Here is a 19383-nt window from a genome sequence, read left to right as displayed (position 1 = left end):
AAAAAGAAGCAAAAAAGAGATACAAAAGGAAGAGCTCAGGATACTGCATGTACCATAACACACCTGATCGGTGCTAATATAGCCGTTACGCCAAACCAAAATCAAAAGAAATATGACCGTTACTTAAAACCCTAGAGTCTTCATCACGAGAGAGAGAGAGAGAGAGAGAATTAGGATGGTGAACGAAGCAGGGAATAATGGAGACAACAAAGTTGAAGGATTGTTCAGCCCCAAGTTCCGATCGGTGGCTGCTATGGCTGGTTGGGATGAAGAGGCTCTTCTCATTGCCAGTCTTGTTGTCGAAGACACCCCCGATCGTCTTCCTAAACAAAAGAAACGTTCTGATTTGCTGCATTTCAAGACTCCCCCAACAAATTCAAGAAGGTATGAGTTTTAGTGAATCCAATCAATTAATCGGATAGATCGCCTGTACTTTCTTTGATTGGATTATCAGTCACTCCTTTTTTTGTTTGTGTTATTCGGAAATGCTTAAAATTTGTGATCTTTTCAGGAAAAGAAGGGCTCAGAAGAGGAGCCCTGCATCCATAACTGCGACTGTTCTTGATCTCGACGAAGATGACACTGCAAAGCAAGGTAAAATCATGGATTTCAAGAAGAGCTTGTGTTATGAATAATGGATTGTATCCTGATGTTGAAGTTCTGCAGAAAGCGAGAAAAAGGAGGAGGCTGAATCAACATCCATTGAGAAATTAGACAAGAAAGGAGCTGAGGCATCGGAAGAACAGGGCTGTTCTGTTTCATCTTCTAGTAAGAAGATAGAATCAAAATCCATTGAGAAAGCAGAAACGAAAGTAGCTGAAGCATCGGAGGAACAGGGGTGTTCTATTTCTTCTTCTTCTGCAGCAGCATTTCCCTCCATTGATCGACTTCGTGAAGAGCTTTGTTGCGCTGTAAGAATTATAATCCGTTCTTATTTTCTTCTTGTTGTTGGTCTTCCTATTTCAGTATAAAAATGATTTCTTTGAATTTGCAGATTTGTTTGGAGATCTGTTTCGAACCGAGTACCACTCCTTGTGGTCACAGGTACGATCTTAACGGCATCCTCATCAACATAGATTCATAAATCAATATGCGTAGACTTTTTCAGTAATTGACTCTGACTAATTATGTCTGTAGTTTCTGTAAGAAGTGCTTGCGATCCGCTGCTGATAAATGTGGAAAGAAATGTCCCAAGTGCAGGCAGCTTATCAGGTACTGTTAGGATGCTTTTTCATTTCAGTTTGCTCCGTAAAAATGTTATACTCCCTCCGTCCCAAATTTATTTGGCATCTTTCACTTCCTTATATTCAATTTGACTATTCTTTGAAGCTAAATTGGATTAGATCAACTTTGTATTTTAAAATTATATTTTAGATATCCAAAAAGTATATGAAAAGTACTATGTTGCAAAGTTTACGTAGTTTGGATCTCGAAAAGAAAGTGTCAAATAAACTGAGACAGAGAGAGTAATAAATAAGTTTGAAAAGGATTAATCATGGTGCTTCAATTGTTTCAAGTATGACATATTCATGTTGAACTTGACCTTTTTTGCAGCAATGGTAGATCATGCACTGTAAACACAGTACTTTGGAATACAATTCAACTGTTGTTTCCCAAAGAAGTAGAAACAAGAAAAGCAGCTGCAGATTTGAGTGGTAGAGAAGCTAAACGTCAAAGTCCAGTAAGAGCTGTTGCTACTCATTCTAACATCACTAGCAGCAGAACGACAAGAGTCCTGCTACTTAACAGTCCAGAATCTGGTCCTAGTAGTCAAGAAAGAAGAAATTCTCGCGCCATGAGAAGACAAAGTGCCCGAGCTTCTGGAATGCCAAGCAGAAATCGAGACAATAGCTCGAGGAGGGTGTTACCAATCCAGGACGAGGATGCTGCATTGGCGCTAAGATTGCAGAGAGATGAGTTCATGGAATCCTTCAGGACAAGAAGTTCTGCTGATGAGCAGTACAGGAGCTCCCTTGCTCTAGCCAGAGCAAATTTGAGGGCTATGGCATCAAGAGCCATTAACATTCGTGTTAGAGGAAGCCGTGGATCATAAAATTTTGTATTTTTTTTTTCCGTTGCACTTGGAATTGTGTTGTCTTATATTAAGAAACATATACAGGTATTTGTTGAAAAACTGAAAGGGTGGTCCTTTAACTCCTCATGAAGTACCCATTATCCATAGCTAGTTGTAATGTTTTGAAAAACTGAAAGGGTGGTCCTTTAACTCCTCATGAAGTACCCATTATCCATAGCTAGTTGTAATGTTCTTATATCAAATACATCTTTTGCTTTGTTATGAATGGTTGTTCTTGTCCATGCCAGCATCTTGCAGATCAAGTCAAAAGGATCAGCAATGATGAGATAATGAAGCAATATATTACGTTGATGGTGGCCCAATGAATTATATATCCAATAACTATAACAGCAGATATACGAATAAGATAATACTATTGGAGACGGGATTCTATTTTTTTTCCTTCATTATTTTGCCTCCAGAGAGGATAAGAGAATGTTGGATGAAGGAATTGAAAAGCTTATAATATGAGAAAGAAGTCATCACATGTTCCCTGTACCTACTAACATTCTGGCAATGCTCAATTATTTGCTTTATAATAATTTTCATTGCATCACAAAGAAATGCAACGTTAGGGATGCTAAAAAATGGTTTTGACTTTCACCGACACAAGTACAGGTACATTAAACAATCAACTTTCATTTTCATATTACCTTTGTTTGTGACGTAAATTCATGTACAAAAAGAATATATCGACTATTACATGTACAAATAAAATAGAAAAAAGAAATGAACTCCCCTGTATCCTCAAAAGTCAGAAACTTCTGTTGCGTCTTAAATTAAATAATTTCAGGCTCCAAGTCATGTCAGTGATTTTGCCAGGGTAACTTGCCAGTGTTCGGGTTGGTGAACATCTCTGCTACTCGATCCTTAAGGCCAGTGTCAATAACTTCACAAAACCGACTAGACCAATCTGGTGGTTCAACAGCTCGTGTCCCTAATCCCGGGGCACGATCCTTGGACCCAACATTTTTGTCCTGTTGCCAATCAGAAACATAAGTAGCCACCCTCCTGTAGAACTTCTGCTTGAACACATTCCAAACTTGATACTTGTAATGGTTAATCACCAGCACATTTCTATCCATATTGGCATACCTAAACTCAGACTTCAAATGAAAATGGTGAACCACATTGATTAGTGTTGAATTCAATGCTTCCGGTTTCACTATACTCTTGTGCCTCTCAGGTGCAATCATCCTGCAATTGTACCCCATGGTGACCCCTTGTGTCGGGAGATTTTTGAGACCGGATGGTCCAAAATTATGACATGACACCCGCAACTCAGCAACTTTACTCTTTGATTGGTCTCTTAATATGTCAAGCAATGACAAACCAGTAGGCAAGTGGAAGAACTCATCGACATCCATAAAACCAACCCACTCACACACATCCCTAGCTCGTAATGCACAATGAGCAAAACCTGCCTCTTGAGTCTTGATCCAAGGCCAAATATGTCGGGTCACATTTATGTTCCCATCCATCGATAATACCTTAATGACATCATCAATATCATCCAAGCTGTTATTATCATATATAAACCAACGTTGTACTCCGATTCTAGTATGGTACATGATCCACTCTTTCAAGAAGCTGGCCTGGTTTCTTAACATTGTGCAGACACACATATGGTGCTGTTTTTGACCTGGCAAGTTAAGCTCCAGACGGTGTTTAGGACTCGCTATGGACTCTAAAGGCTCCTTACCAATCATTCTAACAGAAACCTTAATGGGCTGATTCATGTTACTAATATCAATAAACCTCTGTGGATTATTAAGTATGCTCATTGGGGTATAACATCGAACAACTTCTTGAGCAACGGATACAACATCTGATTGTAACACGAATTTGGGATTCTTAACATCCCAACCATAAACACACTTGAATTTTGAAGCGTTCGATAGTTTTCCACCACGAAGATTAAACCCTTTGACAAACACGATGGTCGTGTTATCGCGATCGATCATCGCCTCATAGGCCAACGAATTCCACCGGCGTGATGGACCAATTGAGAAGGTGTAACCGGTGGGCTTGACGGAAAGTGACGTCAGCACTCCACGTGGCTTAATCAGGGGACAACGAACAAGCTGTTGGCCCAATAATTCATCGTTTTCAACTGATTCAGGAGATTGATAAGAGTCAGGATTAAGGTAGAGGCAGTATAGGTCATATTTGGTGAATAAGGGAGTTGAAGGAGGGGTTTTTAGGAAAACAACAGCCTCGTCCGGGAATTCGACGGTTTCTATAACTGAGATGTTCTGTTTAACACTGGCTAGGGCCGTAGTTGCCTCCGGCCGCCATGGATGAAACCCTGTAGCTCGCAAAAACGGAAGATACTTTATTATATCTAATAATAATCAAATTAGTATGATATTTAATGTTAATCAATCATTATATTTCAAAAATATTAACCGCTCCCATACAAGCAAACAAATAATTACGGCTATAAAAACTGGATATAATTTAACAAAGTATAATTAGTAGAGAAGCAGGAAGGTTACCTCGAAAGAAGAAACGAAGAGAAGAAAAAGTAATGGCAGCACAACAGAAAAGAAGAAGAGTACACCATAAGAAAGATTTCCTCGGAATTTGAACTGCTGCGGAAACGGCACGTTTCTTACGATGATGCTTGATTCCAAAGAAAGGAATTTGAGCCATACCCCACGATGTTAATGATTCAAATTGAGCAACCCCTGGCGATGATGATCATCGTCTTGGTGTAGTCGGGTTTTGAGCATATTAGTCGCAGAATTTATACGTGGTCAAATAGTCTCTTAAGTGTTTCTGCCAATAAGAAACAGGTTACGAGGTCACCCACTTCGTTGCAACTTCCTTCTTTTGATTTATTTTATTTCAATATCAACAACTAAAAAATAAACACTCTCTCTTTTTCTAATCAGTTTTTATGGTTTACTAGAAACTAGAAACTAGAAACCTCCCCCAGAAAAGAAAGTTCAAGACTAAACCAAATAATACGGAAACAGCATCAACTGCCACTTCAGCTGTTTCTTTCAATGGATTGTACAAAATTCCATTTTTGTGGGATCTTTAATTTGATATTTATGTACTTTCAGTTTTTGATGTGTACAACTTAAATTTATATAAAATTAAATAAATAGGCATATGTATCTTATGTGGCAATTTCCGTATGTCTATTTATTTAATTTGATAGGAATTTAAGTCTTTACGTATACACATTCAAATTTAAAGAACATAAATATCAATTAAATCCAAACTAAAAAAATATACAACAACAAATCCAGTATAATCTCACCATGTAGGGTCTGGGGAGGGTAGAGTGTACGCAGACCTAACCCCCATCTTGAAAGGTAGGACAGATGTTTCCGAAAGACCCTCGGCTCAAGAGAGGAAAACAAGATAAAAGGTCAGATAGGGACAAGCATATCGAAAACAAGATGAAAACAAGAAATAGCAAAAGTGAGAAAGTCATGGTAGAATAGTATGGAAAGAAAGAGACATTAACTAATATAAATAAATAAGATAATCAAAGTACAACGGCCCCACACCTATAAACAACAATACAATGCAGAAATCAAATGGCAATAAACAATGAGCAGAACTACAACTACTATGGTGTAAGGATAAGTCACCTAGTCTTTTATCCTAATTTGAGTCCTCCACAAAAGAAATTATAGTGCGCTAATGCGCTTACTAATAGGGAAGAATAACGAGACTATGTACTAGCCTTCTACCCTAATGTGGGTCCTCCACACCCTCCTATCTAAGGTCATATCCTCGGTAAGCTGTAACTGCGTCATTTCCTGTCTAATCACCTCTCTCCAATATTTCTTCGGCCTACCCCTACCTCCTCTGAAACCATCTATGACCAACCTCTCACACCTCCTCACTGAAGTATCTGTGTCTCTCCTCTTCACATGCTTAAACCATCTCAGTCGCATTTTTCGCATCTTGTCGCTCCCGGTATGCCCATACATCCATCTCAACATTCTCATCTCGGCTACTTTCATCTTTTGAACGTGAAAAACCTTAACTGGCCAACACTCCGCCCCATATAACATAACCGGTCTAACCACCACTTTGTAGAACTTGCCCTTAAGTTGTGGTGGCACCTTCTTGTCACATAGCACATCGAAAGCGAGCCTCCATTTCATCCACCCTGCCCCAATACGATGTGTGACATCGTCGTCAATCTCCCCGCTGCCTTGCATGGTAGACCCAAGGTACTTGAAACTACTTTTCTTTTGGATGGCCTGGTCACCAAGTCTAACTTCCGCTCCAACCTCCTGAGGTGTCTCACTGAACTTGCACTCTAAAAAAATATGTTTATTTATTATTATTGTTGTTGTTGTTATAGAATAAAAAGGGCCAAATATATGAAGAGCCTCTCTAACTTGCCCTCATTTTTCATTTTGACAATTTATTGTTCGTCTGGTACTCAATGACTTTTTAAGAAAGAAACTCGACGCACTTTCGTTAGTTATTTTTGACGCAAAAATACATAGAAGTTATTTTTCACGCAAAAGAAAATTATTTTTTTAAAAAAAATCCATATTCATCCGTTTATTATTAAATTTTTACGAAAACTAACGGATAGACATCGATTTTTAAAATGCAAAAATGCAGTTGAAAAACATAAACAAAAATAAAGAAATTATAAAATTAATATATTGTGTTTTAATGATACATTGAAGATAGAGTTGAAGGGTTAAAATGGAACAATGCTATAATAAAGTACCAAAATAAAAAATAAAAACAAATTAAAGGGGTATTTATGTATTTGGCCAATGTAGATAATTGCGACACATAATTCCTCACAGACCATTCTTTCGTCGTTGAAAAATAGTACCATAAACCAAAATTAATAAATTAAAATGACGAAAAGGACAGGCATGTTTATTGGACTAGTTTAGAGCTTAGTGGGTTATCAATTTTTCAGAAAGACAGAAAACTTTTGCATCAAAGACTTATTTTTTCTTTCAAAGAGAAAAGTACAGCACTACTGTTGGATTTCCTATCTTTGTAAAGTTTTATAATGAGAATAGTGATAAGGTCGATCCATTTAAATTCTGATTTTAGTTTTAAAAATGCTTTCATATTAAAATTTATCCTATGTTTCATTTCGAGTTAGATTAAAAACATAAAATTAAACGGAGGGAGTAAGAAAGTAGTAGTAATAATTAGAGGGAAAAGTTTGGTATATTTAAGCTACAATGTTAGATATGGTCATTATCAAACTTTAGATGGATCAACATTAAGTAATTGTCATTTGAGTTGCATGTGTCATGATTGAGATTTTGATTAGGCTGCCCTAGAAACAACTAAGAGGAAAAAAGAAGAAGAAAAAGAAAAAAGAACAGCCACTTTTACGGTTTTATCCCTTTCATCCGGTCGAATTATATCCAAAAAAAGCCGGCGGCCGGCCTTAAGACGTTATCAGGGACCACATTCCTGGCGGCTGATCCACGGACTCTTGATAATGATGGGCCTATGATATTGGGCCTTGTGCCAAAACCCCAAACTCTTGTTTCGAATATTATTAGAGCAAACAAAATAAATATCATTAGTTCAGGATTTAATTATGTGCCTTTATTTTAGTATTAAAAATTACGTTTTATACGATATTTACTTCGCCATCTTTATATAACTGGCGCATTCAAATACATGTATCTCGAATACATGTGGTAATTATGTGTAATTTGTTTTGAATAAATTGTATTCAAGTGTGAGTTGCATGTATCTGAGATATACTAACTCTCTCTCGTCTATTCCCTATGTATCTGTATTTCAGAAGGTATATGGTATCAAAGATACACGAATCTAGTATTAAGAGATACATGCTTACTCTCTCACTCGCCTCTCTCCTATCTCCCTAAATATTTGTATTTCAGAATATATCTAATATTAAAGATACATGTATCTAACTTGAAATCTGAAGAAATGGTGTATTTGTCTTGAAATTTGATATAAAATTATTAATTAATAAGATAATATATAATTATTTTAAACTATAGAGTGAATTAATATTTATGATAGAAATATTTGTGTAATTAAATAGTTTTTCCATATAATATGTAATCAAATGAAGTAATTCGTAGTGTGGAAGAAATTTACAATATGAGTGTACGTAACTCTAACATCACTTAATTAAACTATTAAAGAAGAACAATTATTATTTGTTGGACTAAAAGCAACATATAGGATATGTTGTAAAGCAGATGTTGGACACATTAAATGGATTGACTAATATATGAAATGCAATTGATTAGAAATTTGACATTTGACTCTTGACACTAAAAGCCGCCTCGTGTGTTCCATGTCCAACTAGAATTGGAAATTTCCATTTTTTATTAGTTTATTAATTTGTTGTTCACCCCACGTTGTGGAATTTCATTGAATTTTTGTTGTTGTATTAATTTGTTGTTCTGAGAGAAGATCGAACTACTTTTCTCCGCGCTAGGTGGAAAAGTGCAAATACCACCCCATTCTAGGGCATTTAATTGATACATGCAAACTTTGAGTAGGGATGGAAAAACGGGGGCGGGGCGGTTATATCCCGCAAAGAGTTCAAATCCGTTCTGTATGGGAGAATTTGTTGTTTTCAATACGTCTTACCCCGTTTCAGGTAAATCCACCCGGCCCACACTACGTGACTTCTTTAACCAAAAAATATTTTCTATTTTAAATATATATGATATCCAGATAAATGAGGAGTAATATATATCAAATTTTCATAACTGTTTTTTCGGTTAATATTATAACGATGAATATTTCCATATCAATTTTGTGAAAATTTGATATTTTCCCTTACTTCTTCGCCCAAATCCAGTTGCCATTAAGTTATTCTGTCATTTTCGTGAACATATATAGTGGAGTAATTTATATATAATAGGGAATCAATAAACTTATGCCAATTTTCTGTGAAATAGAGAATCAGTCGAGGATAGCTCTTAATTATAGGATATTAATGTATTTAATTTGAAAATTATAAGTCAAAGTTTAATATGAATAGGTTTTCAAAATCTAATTAATTCTATTAATGTAAAGAAAACATATAACTCAGGAAAACATTATTTTTGATGACTGATAAAAAATAATAAATAATATTTTCGGTAAATCTGCAACCCACTTCGCCCTGTATTAGGGGTGGCAATTGGGCATGTTGGGTCAAGTTTGGGCGGATCATAATTGGTTAAGACAATAATTGGGTCAAGACTCAACCCAACCTAAATTTGTTTGGGTCAAAATGGGTTACGTAATGAGTTATATAACGGGTCAAGACCCAATCCAACCCAATTTTTACTAAGCTTAATTATTTTAAACTATTTTAGTACCTCATAAAACTATTCTTTTTCTTTATTATGGTGTCTATATATAACATATCAAATTGAAAAAAAATAAAAATTTAACAAGATTTCTCATGAGCCAATTCGGATTACATGTCAATCCAATTTTTAATAGTTGAAATAGGTTGAGCTAATGAAAGGGTGGGTCAATAACCAACCCAAACTTAAATGGGTTGGGTGGACTGAGTTTGATTTTGCCACTCCTATACTACTTCAAACTTTTAAAAAAATATATTTCAACCCGCCTTGCTCCACTCTGCCCCGCATAATCTTTAACCCACATCCATCCTGCATAGCCTTAAACCCGCTTCGCCCCACTCCATTGCTATCCCTTTAACTTTGAGGTTATCGTTTGTAGTTATATTAATATTTTTAATATTAGATATAACAACAATAACTACATTCAAAGTTCAAACAACCGAAACATTCCTCTGTCATTACATGAATTTGATATTGGTCTTTTGGATTTAAGTAGTAAGCATCAAGTAATGTAAAGATTAATTGTTACACTATCATAATGCTAGTAGTTTAATTTATTACAGTATGTTATCTTTTTAATTAGGTTGTCAATGTTGTTTACCAAAAAAATATATGCCTGCAATTGTCTTAATAAGTAACTTAATTATGTCATTATCTTTTCACTGTTGTTGGTCAACCGATGTATATAACAAATAAATACAAATAAAAGATGCTTGGTTGTATGTGGAAGCATCAGTACTGGTGTGTCTTAATTTTGTTCCCATGATTTTGTCAACAATTTCCCAGTAAAATGGAAGTTTGCAAAGAGACAATGTAGGGTTATTTATGAGTCACTCATCTATCGATATATCCAATGATTACTCCACTCCAATGATTAATCGGCATCACGTGTGTACGTACTTGTTCTGTTTTTTTGTTTCTCACACATTTAAATCTGTTGTTACTGTCGTTTTGGGTCCCTAGTAGCGGCCCTGCCCTACGTACGTTTTATCTTATATTGGTCAAACAGGGGAAATTATGGGTATATAGAGAGTAGAGACCACAAATAATAAATACAAGGTATAATTTATTAACCTATTCATATTTATTAGATGTTTTTTTGAAATTTGAACACTATTAAAAAGTAGTACTTTTTTAAAATGTTAAAGGTTTAGGCGGAACAGTATAGCTAAATTTAATGTTGAATTTTTAAAGTGATAATTATTAAAATGATTAAAAACTAAAACATGCAATAGTAGCTAAATAAAAAGTAAGATGAATTAGATAAATAAAGCCTGGATTTTGACATTGATGGTTGACAAATGTTGTTGAAAAAGCCATGAGATTGGTGTGTTTTGCAACTATGGAATTTAAGGTTACAAAGTATGAATATGATGTTCGTGTTTTCTTCCGAAATCAGATGATCTTTCAATAAGAAGATAAGATACTATATATAACTAAATTTCAGGAAACAAAATATATCCTGCATTCATAAAGTCCATTAATTATAAGTTATTTCAGTTATATATTAACAGCTGACAAAGATCTTAGACTTTTTCACGATGGTTAGATTTTTGATCGATCATGACCAAGTGAATGCATGTCCATATTTCCAGAGCTAAACAAGCTCATCGAAGCGATACTGAATTCTACCACGCCATAACTCCGAATTTTCTATGAACAAAAATCACCCTTATCAGTCCCGTTTCAAGAATAATGGTCGATATCATTTGTATTGAGCCATGCTTGACGTGTCCTTTTGCCCACATGTCGTCTTCTGATTCATCCACCCATCATGTTCAGTTTTTACTCCATATATACAGGAGTAATACTTATATCTTTATAATATTTCAATCTTTAATTTTAGAAAGAGAAAATGGGGAGGTAGTTCTCTCTTCGTGAGGCAATAAACGAACGGTCGTTGGTGGAACGTGTCGTGAGTAATTCATTAACAAACTAAAAACTGCTCTCTTAATTAAGTCAAATCAATATAATCATTAGCGAATAACTAACTTGCATGCATGTATTACATGAACTCAACATTCTCTTAATACTTTTTCTTCAAATAATTAATAGAGTAGTATTTGTTTTATTCCTTAATTTTGATGATAATTATTTTAAGTAGAGATATTAATTAATTTCCTTTTGGTGGAAAAACAAATAAACAATACATGTCATAAATGGATCCTTTGATGTCAAAAGTTTGATCTGAAATTCCGCTCTTTCTTTAGTTGGATCTTTGACGAAGCAGCTAACTTGTGCAAATTGCAATTGTTCAAAATTGACTGCTCTTACTATTTATACTTTTTCTCCGTAAGCATACCCAACTGGACGAATCGGACGGATTGGCTACCAGAGAAGCCAAATCCAAATTTATTAGCACATGTTGTTTGTATCAAATCAGTAAAAATAGGATATTTGTTCTTGAATTTGATTACCAGTAGTATTTTAGGTAGGTATTTAATGATAAGGATGTTGGGAAAATGCGGATTAACACTAAAATATATATGGTCAAAATAATAGAAATAAAATCGAAAAATAGTGACACCAAAAATTTTAATTAGGTGGAAACCCTTTTAAATAAGAAAAAAACCACGGGCCATGAGGAGCAACTGATATCACTATAGTAAAAAAATTTACGCTGGATAGTCATGAGTACAATACTCAAAGTGACCACATCACACTCAAAAGGAATAACAATCTTTTGATTTTCCACTTTACTAAAATATCGCTCACATTATATTTTTCTTCACAAATTATTTTCTTATAGTCTATGAAATACCTCACTTTTACTCTCTAATATTTTCTCTCTCTATCTTGATTGTATAAAATGAGGAGCTGAAGAGTTCCTTTTATAAGAATTCTTCCCACCAACCTCGCCACTTTCTTTGACCAACATTTGCAATTTGCAATTGGCAAGTCAGGACCAAACAAAAGAACAAGCTTTACTTTTGAAATTAATGGGGACTGGACCTATAAATCTCCCCCTCTAGTCTCATTCACTAGAAAGAGGTATCTTTTATTCTTATTTGGAAATTATCATGATTTTTTAGATTTAAAATTAATACTCTTTATTTATTGGTGATTACACTATTAATCCACTTAAAAGCCAACTAAAATAATTTTGTATAGCAAATGTACGTACAAATAATTATTAAAGCAAGTTGCTTTCTATAACCTATTAATCTTCAGTGATAGTGAAAACTCTTCATTTTAATTTTTGGATCAAATCAATTATATCATCACATATGGTTCCCCCATTTATGTATGGTTAATAGATGGATTCCATCAACCTATTATATTAGGCAATTATTAAGTGAAAAAGAAACTCTATATACTAAAAGATTCTTTAGTTGCGTTTGTCTAGTTCTTGTTTGAACTTTGAAGAAGCATCTTGTCATATAACGAGACCATCCATCTCATTAACCATCGATGTGAATTTTTTTCATTTTTCAATAATTTAATTTGGAGGTCCAATATCTTTTAAGATCGATCCTGCTCGAATATCATGTAAAGAAACCACTCATTTTATTAACTATTATTGTGAGACTTTTTCATCTTCAACACATGTCAAGTTTGGAGTTGTTGGTTTTTGATAGTGAAGAGTTCAAAGTTTATAAAATATTTAACGGACAATTATTAAATCGCAACAAACGAAAGCACTAAACATAATAATTGTAATGATAATATGGTGTATCTTCTGTATCTTCCCCTTTAGTATAGTAGTACTTTGAATTGTATTGAATGGATGGACAAATTAAAAGGAGTTGGCCACAACGACAAAACAAGCCAGCTTTTAAGGGACCATTTAAGGGAATCTCATCCATTTGAGTATTATAATTCAACCAGCCATCTTAGTATCAGAAAATGTTATTCAGGAAGACTTCCTGAGTAATATGCTTTAGACAATTCTTAATAATTAGCTTGCTTTACATGGGTCGTATTATAATACAAAAAGGATTGTTATGCATGATACATTTATCATATAGAATTGCTATTTCATATTTTGCATAATTTAAGGTTATTTTTGTCTTTAACCCTATATATTGTTGATCGATAATACATATATTCTTATCCCACATTCTATCTTGTATAAGATAGTAAATGGATTTCTATACAAAGGTAAATGGATTTTCTATACAAGTTATGTCAAAATTAGTAATACAACATTTGGAGATTTTCAGTATTAAAGAAGCAGGATGAGGGTTAGTCTCCTCATCTCTTTCAGGTGCGCTATGTGAATAGCTCTCTAAGTTCCAACATCACCAGAAATCCTTTTCGTTTATTTACTTTTTTCGATATAAATTAAACTTCTATTAATACCAAAAAATAAATATTATCGTAGTATTAATAATGCAAGATTAAATTTTCTGGTACTTTGAACCAAACCACACTAGAGTTTAAAGGAAAAAGCACAAAGAGAGGATGACTTTTATCAATTTTTAAAATATACTACTTATATGATTAGCTAAGAAGCTGCCATGGCAAAGTTTGATTGTGATGGTGGCTCCCCACTTTTTATTAATATATGTAACACATACTCCATGCGCATCACCTTTACAATTTTTTTTTCCCTATTCAATCATGCATTTCCCTTCTTAAGCAGCACATCTTTTTTGTTCTATGTCCCTTTGCTTATCTGTACGCATCTTTTCTTTGCTTCGAATATAAACTTCTTTTTCCTAAGAGAAATGATTGTGGAGTAATAATTAGTACTAGTACCTATATATGTGGACTTCTTCCTATGTTTGCTAGTTTTAGCTAGCTTCTCCAATAGTGCAATAAGTTAAGAAAATGGGAAGGCAACCTTGTTGTGATAGAGTTGGATTGAAGAAAGGTCCATGGACTATAGAAGAAGACCATAAGCTTGTCCATTTTATTTTCAATAACGGCATTCAGTGTTGGCGAAATGTTCCCAAGCTTGCAGGTATTCTATTCTATTTTAGTTATTTATGATCTTTCATGTGCGAGCCTGATTCTTTCTCTTGATAATTTGTCAGTATGGTGAAACTAGAAATCAACTTGTGTATTGTGTGATCATTTTATCTAAATATTTAATTTTTATATGACTACAATAGTCTCCTAGCTAAAATATTCTCAATTTTTACGCGCCATGAATATGTGGTGTAGGCTTGCAAAGATGCGGAAAAAGTTGTAGACTGAGATGGATTAATTATCTGAGACCTGATTTGAAAAGAGGTGCGCTATCTGAAGCAGAAGAGGATCAGATTATAGAGCTTCATGCTCGTCTTGGTAACAGGTACTGTATTCATATACTGTTTTCTGTTTAATCATCTGATATCTGAAATTTACTGATTCGATTAATTCTAATATTGTTGTATGCAAAAAAAAATTGTAGGTGGTCTAAGATAGCATCGTATTTTCCAGGGAGGACAGACAATGAGATCAAGAATTATTGGAACACTCGGATTAAGAAGAGATTACAGCTTAAGGGAATAGACCCTTTAACTCACCAAGCAATTGACAAGGAAAAATACCAACATGAACCAGATGATAAAACAGAGTTGTTGTCAAGAACAGAGACATATGATAAAAGAAATGAAACAGAGAACTTCATTGAAAATGCTAATGATATTTCACTGCCAGACAATGCATACCACAATATGTTGAGTGAAAATATTAATGTGGACTTATGGAACAAAAGTTGTAAAACTATATCCACTTGTTATAGCCCTTCAATTTCTTTGGAAGCTGAAGAATCTATCAATTTCTCAACAACATCAACTGCAACTGAATCATCAAGTAATGTAGCTGCACCCGCGGAAGAACAAGAGTCTATACAACAATGGATGGATTCGATTTTCTCAAGTGCTGTAAATCAACTAGAAGAGGACCTGTTCTTCTTGAGAAAGTACAATTAATAATTGTGCAACTTTTCATTGTTCCTCCTTGTTATTTATTTTCATATTTATAGAATTGTTCTCCAAAAATGGAAAGGGAAAAAGAAGTACAGGGAGACGAGTTTCCTCTTCGCTACTTTGGCTGTAATTTATATTTCTTTGTGCTATAGCTTAGAGAAATTTTAATCGTAATGTCTAAAAAACTGTCGTGATGCTTGCTCTAACCCAATCTGTAATATGAGTTGCAAACTGTTAATTCGCCTCTATTAAATGGAATGTCAGCGTCCAGGGACGGATGCAGTATATCCGCTATGATGTCATTTGAACTCAATATTCTCAACGTGAAATATAAATTTATATGTGAAAAATCGTTAAAATTCCAATAAGTATTAGATATGAACTCAGAATTTTAAGCACAATTAATTTAGTGGTAAGAAACTTATAACTCGAACTTATGAGTAAGAAATTTATTACTCGAACTTATGAACTCAAAATTTATGCACATAAAACAATGTTCCGTAATTCAATAGATAAAAGCTAAAATCACAAAATTAACTGCAGCAAAAATAGTTGAAAGCAGGAAGGATATAACAGAAAATGTAGAAAACAAGTTGTAAGAAGCTAAAATAATAAAAAATTATAAAAAGATGAATAAAGACTCTTTATAAAATTGGAAAAGAAAGTTCTTGTAATAATTAACTACATCAATTATTAAATTCTGAACCAATTTTTTTTTCCTAAAAAGTAAAGTGCAAAAAAAGAAATAAAGTACATTAAAGGCCAGCATTTTTATTAGGCCACCGTTTAAATCTTTTTGCTATTTTTAAAAGTTGTGTAAATATATTTCTGAAAAAATTTTCTTTCGAATAATGCTAGACTCGTGGCTTCTATTTTCTGGTATATTATTCAATTTTACAGAGAAAATATTAGAGTAGCTCTAGATCATGATTTAAAAAAATTTTCATAAATTATGAGAGAAAAGGCTATTAAATAAACAAGTGTCCCAAAAAGGGACCATAGGCGAAAATTACAGTTTGAAAGGCCTAAAGATTACTGGGTCCAGGAGCTGCTCCACAATTAACAGCCCATCTTTGCAATCAAGCGGGTCAGCATCACGATTCACGGGGCAGCCGTGAACCCGACCCAATTTGTTGGTGTTCGGATCCTCCTGAGAGATATAGTCGTAGCTCGTCGGGGAGAGAGGGGGAAGAAATGAATGTGATCGGGAAAGGTGTTCGAAGCATACACACCGCAGTTGACTCTCCACGACTCACAAGATTTGCTCTTCAACCTCCTAAATTTGTATATATCTCTAATTTCTTCAATTGTTTGTCTTGAAGTACTTAATTACTAGGTTTACCCATGATGTTGTATTCTTCAAGTTCATATTTTTGCCTATAATGTTAGTTTATTTGGGTTTGTACACAGATAAGAATGTTTAGGAAGTCTTTTAAAGTAAACTTTTAGTTTAATCCATGATGTTGGAGGTTTCAAGTTTCGACCTTTACCTTATAATGGCTTCATAAAAAGAGTTAAATTGGGTTAAGAATTGATTCCCGTGGTTGATAAATTTGGGGTCTCAAAGATCAATTTATGGAATTATTGTGGGGAACTGCATTTGCTGAATTGGTGGTATTAGCTCATAACCGAACAATCCAATGCATATTTTATCAACCCGTTACAAAATGTTTTATGCAAATAAATGGTGTTATACCATGTTAGATTATTTTTAACTTGCTTTTACTTTACACTTGTAGCAATGAATTTGCATGTGAATAACTGAATTATTGCTTTCAATCATTCTGGTTCATGTTGAGTTGAGCAACTTCCTCTTCAATACTAGATGTGTTATTTACTAAGTAGGGTTGATGGAAATCTATTTGAAGATAAAACATGGATAATACTCCATCGTAAACCTTCATCTTTCAGGCTTGTCTAGAAAAATACTCCATGCCAGACACTTCAATTGTTTTCTTTTTTGAATATAGTGAGTTGCTGTTTTGTTTTTTGACAAGGAATTATTGAGTTGGTTTTGCTGCACATTTATCTCATTGATACATAAAGTTTCAAAGGATTGTGTTTGAGGCATCAAATGAATGTCCACCTTGTTCCAGTAAACTATAGAACCTGTACTCCTTTCAGGGATATGTCAATATTGATGTGTACATAGTAGCATTATAAGCTTTGGTTGGCAGTAAGGCAGTTTAGATTCAGCTGGACATTCGAGGCCCTAATTGTGTATTCCGTTGAAGGATAAATATTTTCTTCTATTGTTGCCTGTTTCATGTATGATGTGTATGCCACATTTTTCTAAACTGCACACGAGATTCCTAACATTTTTCATGAAAATACTTTTGACGGTATGGTTGTGTTAAATGGAAAAAATAGGTTTTAAAGAGCCCACATATAGTTGGAGAAAGGCGATGTTAGAGTGCTGCTTTTTCCAAGAATTTTAAAGCATGAACCTACTTATAGTCACATCCTTTTATGGATTTTGGAGACTGGTTTTATGTATCTCTGGTTGCATCAATCTGGATTCTGCCAAGTGTAAACCTGTTTACTATATGCTTCCAGTATTGTGAGTTCGACGTGTCTTATCACTTGGTGAATCTTTTCAGGTAGAGGTGGAGTTTGAAAACGGCAGTCTGTATAAGTTGTCAGCTGAGTATTTGAGAATATACAGTCCCGCTGTTGATAGTAAGATCAGATCAATTTGCGGCGAGAAGGTAACTAGAGGAACCCTTTTCAGTTTTTTTTTTACTAGGATATTCTCTTTGCAATCTTTGAAAAAGAAGATGCATGAGTTATTGGCATCGGAGTTCCATCAACAAACGGGTTTAGTATGTTTTAGTTGTAGCTTAATTTTGGCCTGTGAACTTATTGCACTATTTTGCGTTTTCCAATTTATGTTCTTATGTATTAGGTCATATCTGGTAGGCGTCATGTAGGAATTATGTCTGCAGAACCTATTGGAAATTATGGAGTGAGGTAATAAGAGTGAACAAATATTTGTGTCTTAACAATATAGTCTCATTTTTTTTTGGTTATTTCTCAGTCTCTTGATATGATTCAACTTAGGTTATTATTTGATGACTTACATAAGACTGGTATCTTTACATGGGACTACTTCTACCATCTTGGAAGTAACAAATTCACCCTCATGAGAAATTACATCAGAATTCTGAAGAAACATGGACTAAGCCGGGATCCACCTAGACGAAGATGACTATATGACGTGGCCTTGAGAAGGCTGATTCGCACTATTTAAGCTGGAAAACATTCTCCCCACATGCTCAGAGTGAAATCGTGACATAAAAACATGCTGTTGCAAATATTTCAAAGACTAGCTCTTTATATGTTATCATATGTTCAGTGGAATTTGTGGCGTGCTATACTCGAGATCTAGAGATTGAACATGCGACACAAAAGAGGTCATTAGTTTCTAAGGAACATAAAGGAGGCTCTTTGTTTGTAATTTTGATTTGAGAAGCATGTTGGTGTTGCAGAACATGCTTGATTGAATGGAAGGAACAGTAAACGTGGCAAGTTTGCTTTTTTCTGTTTTCTTTTACTTTTGTCAAATAGAGGATTATGAATTATGATAACATTATGGGCTGAAAAAGCCCCTTTTCATGCACTGTCTCAATCGATGGCAGACGCATGATTTGTAAGGTAGGGTCGTATTTGAATTGAAGATGATGAGTCTATAATGAACTTTTGTAATTTTTTATGATATTCTTTATTGATTTATTATACAGTAATAAATATTCATAAAATAACATTTGTTAAAACACATAATTAGATTGTTGTTAGCTGATTAATATATATTTAGCTTGATATGGCTCTTTATGTGTGATTATTTCCTAAAGTGAAACAGCTATGATGAGCTACTCCAATTTTACTTGAAAAAACTGATGTTATAACAACTAGTAGTTCAGCCTGTAGCCTCTTACATTGCAACAAGTCTGTTGCTTCAAACAAACACGTATTTCTCCTACCAGTGAAAACGATTGCAGCCAGAATGAGAGCTAAAATCTGGGTTACAGATTCGCTTGAATCAATAGCATTATGTATTTATCTTAAGAAACTTATTGAATACATCAGTAATTTAAAAAATCAGAATCACAAACTTCAAAAACTAAATTTGCTTTTAGACACAACAATGATA

At 34.2% G+C, this 19383-nt stretch overlaps 4 protein-coding genes across 4 annotated transcripts; 3 read left to right on the top strand and 1 right to left on the bottom strand.

Annotated features, from left to right (window-relative positions):
• On the top strand, positions 1–2140 carry LOC129874225 (putative E3 ubiquitin-protein ligase RING1a). Its single transcript, XM_055949483.1, has 6 exons — positions 1–384; positions 512–594; positions 667–911; positions 995–1044; positions 1138–1212; positions 1555–2140. The coding sequence occupies exons 1-6, from the start codon at positions 176–178 to the stop codon at positions 2051–2053; spliced, it is 1161 nt and encodes a 386-aa protein (XP_055805458.1). The 5' UTR covers positions 1–175; the 3' UTR covers positions 2054–2140.
• A 553-nt stretch (positions 2141–2693) lies between these two features.
• LOC129874224 (glycosyltransferase family 92 protein RCOM_0530710-like) lies at positions 2694–5006 on the bottom strand. The gene is made up of 2 exons (XM_055949482.1): positions 4573–5006; positions 2694–4382 (listed from the first exon to the last, which is right to left on the bottom strand). The coding sequence occupies exons 1-2, from the start codon at positions 4727–4729 to the stop codon at positions 2881–2883; spliced, it is 1659 nt and encodes a 552-aa protein (XP_055805457.1). The 5' UTR covers positions 4730–5006; the 3' UTR covers positions 2694–2880.
• An 8865-nt stretch (positions 5007–13871) lies between these two features.
• On the top strand, positions 13872–15390 carry LOC129874066 (transcription factor MYB20-like). The gene is made up of 3 exons (XM_055949293.1): positions 13872–14281; positions 14485–14614; positions 14714–15390. The coding sequence occupies exons 1-3, from the start codon at positions 14149–14151 to the stop codon at positions 15234–15236; spliced, it is 786 nt and encodes a 261-aa protein (XP_055805268.1). The 5' UTR covers positions 13872–14148; the 3' UTR covers positions 15237–15390.
• Positions 15391–16200: 810 nt separating this feature from the next.
• Positions 16201–18985, top strand: LOC129875043 (uncharacterized). Its single transcript, XM_055950475.1, has 4 exons — positions 16201–16517; positions 17834–17941; positions 18139–18203; positions 18294–18985. Exons 1-4 carry the CDS (start codon positions 16428–16430, stop codon positions 18439–18441), a joined length of 411 nt encoding a protein of 136 aa, XP_055806450.1. The 5' UTR covers positions 16201–16427; the 3' UTR covers positions 18442–18985.
• Positions 18986–19383: the final 398 nt, after the last annotated feature.

Source organism: Solanum dulcamara, chromosome 11 (genome assembly GCF_947179165.1).
Source record: "Solanum dulcamara chromosome 11, daSolDulc1.2, whole genome shotgun sequence".
In the NCBI taxonomy this organism is placed as follows: domain Eukaryota; kingdom Viridiplantae; phylum Streptophyta; class Magnoliopsida; order Solanales; family Solanaceae; genus Solanum; species Solanum dulcamara.
Note: the sequence above shows the minus strand (reverse complement) of the source record. Positions and strands in the feature narration are given on the sequence as shown.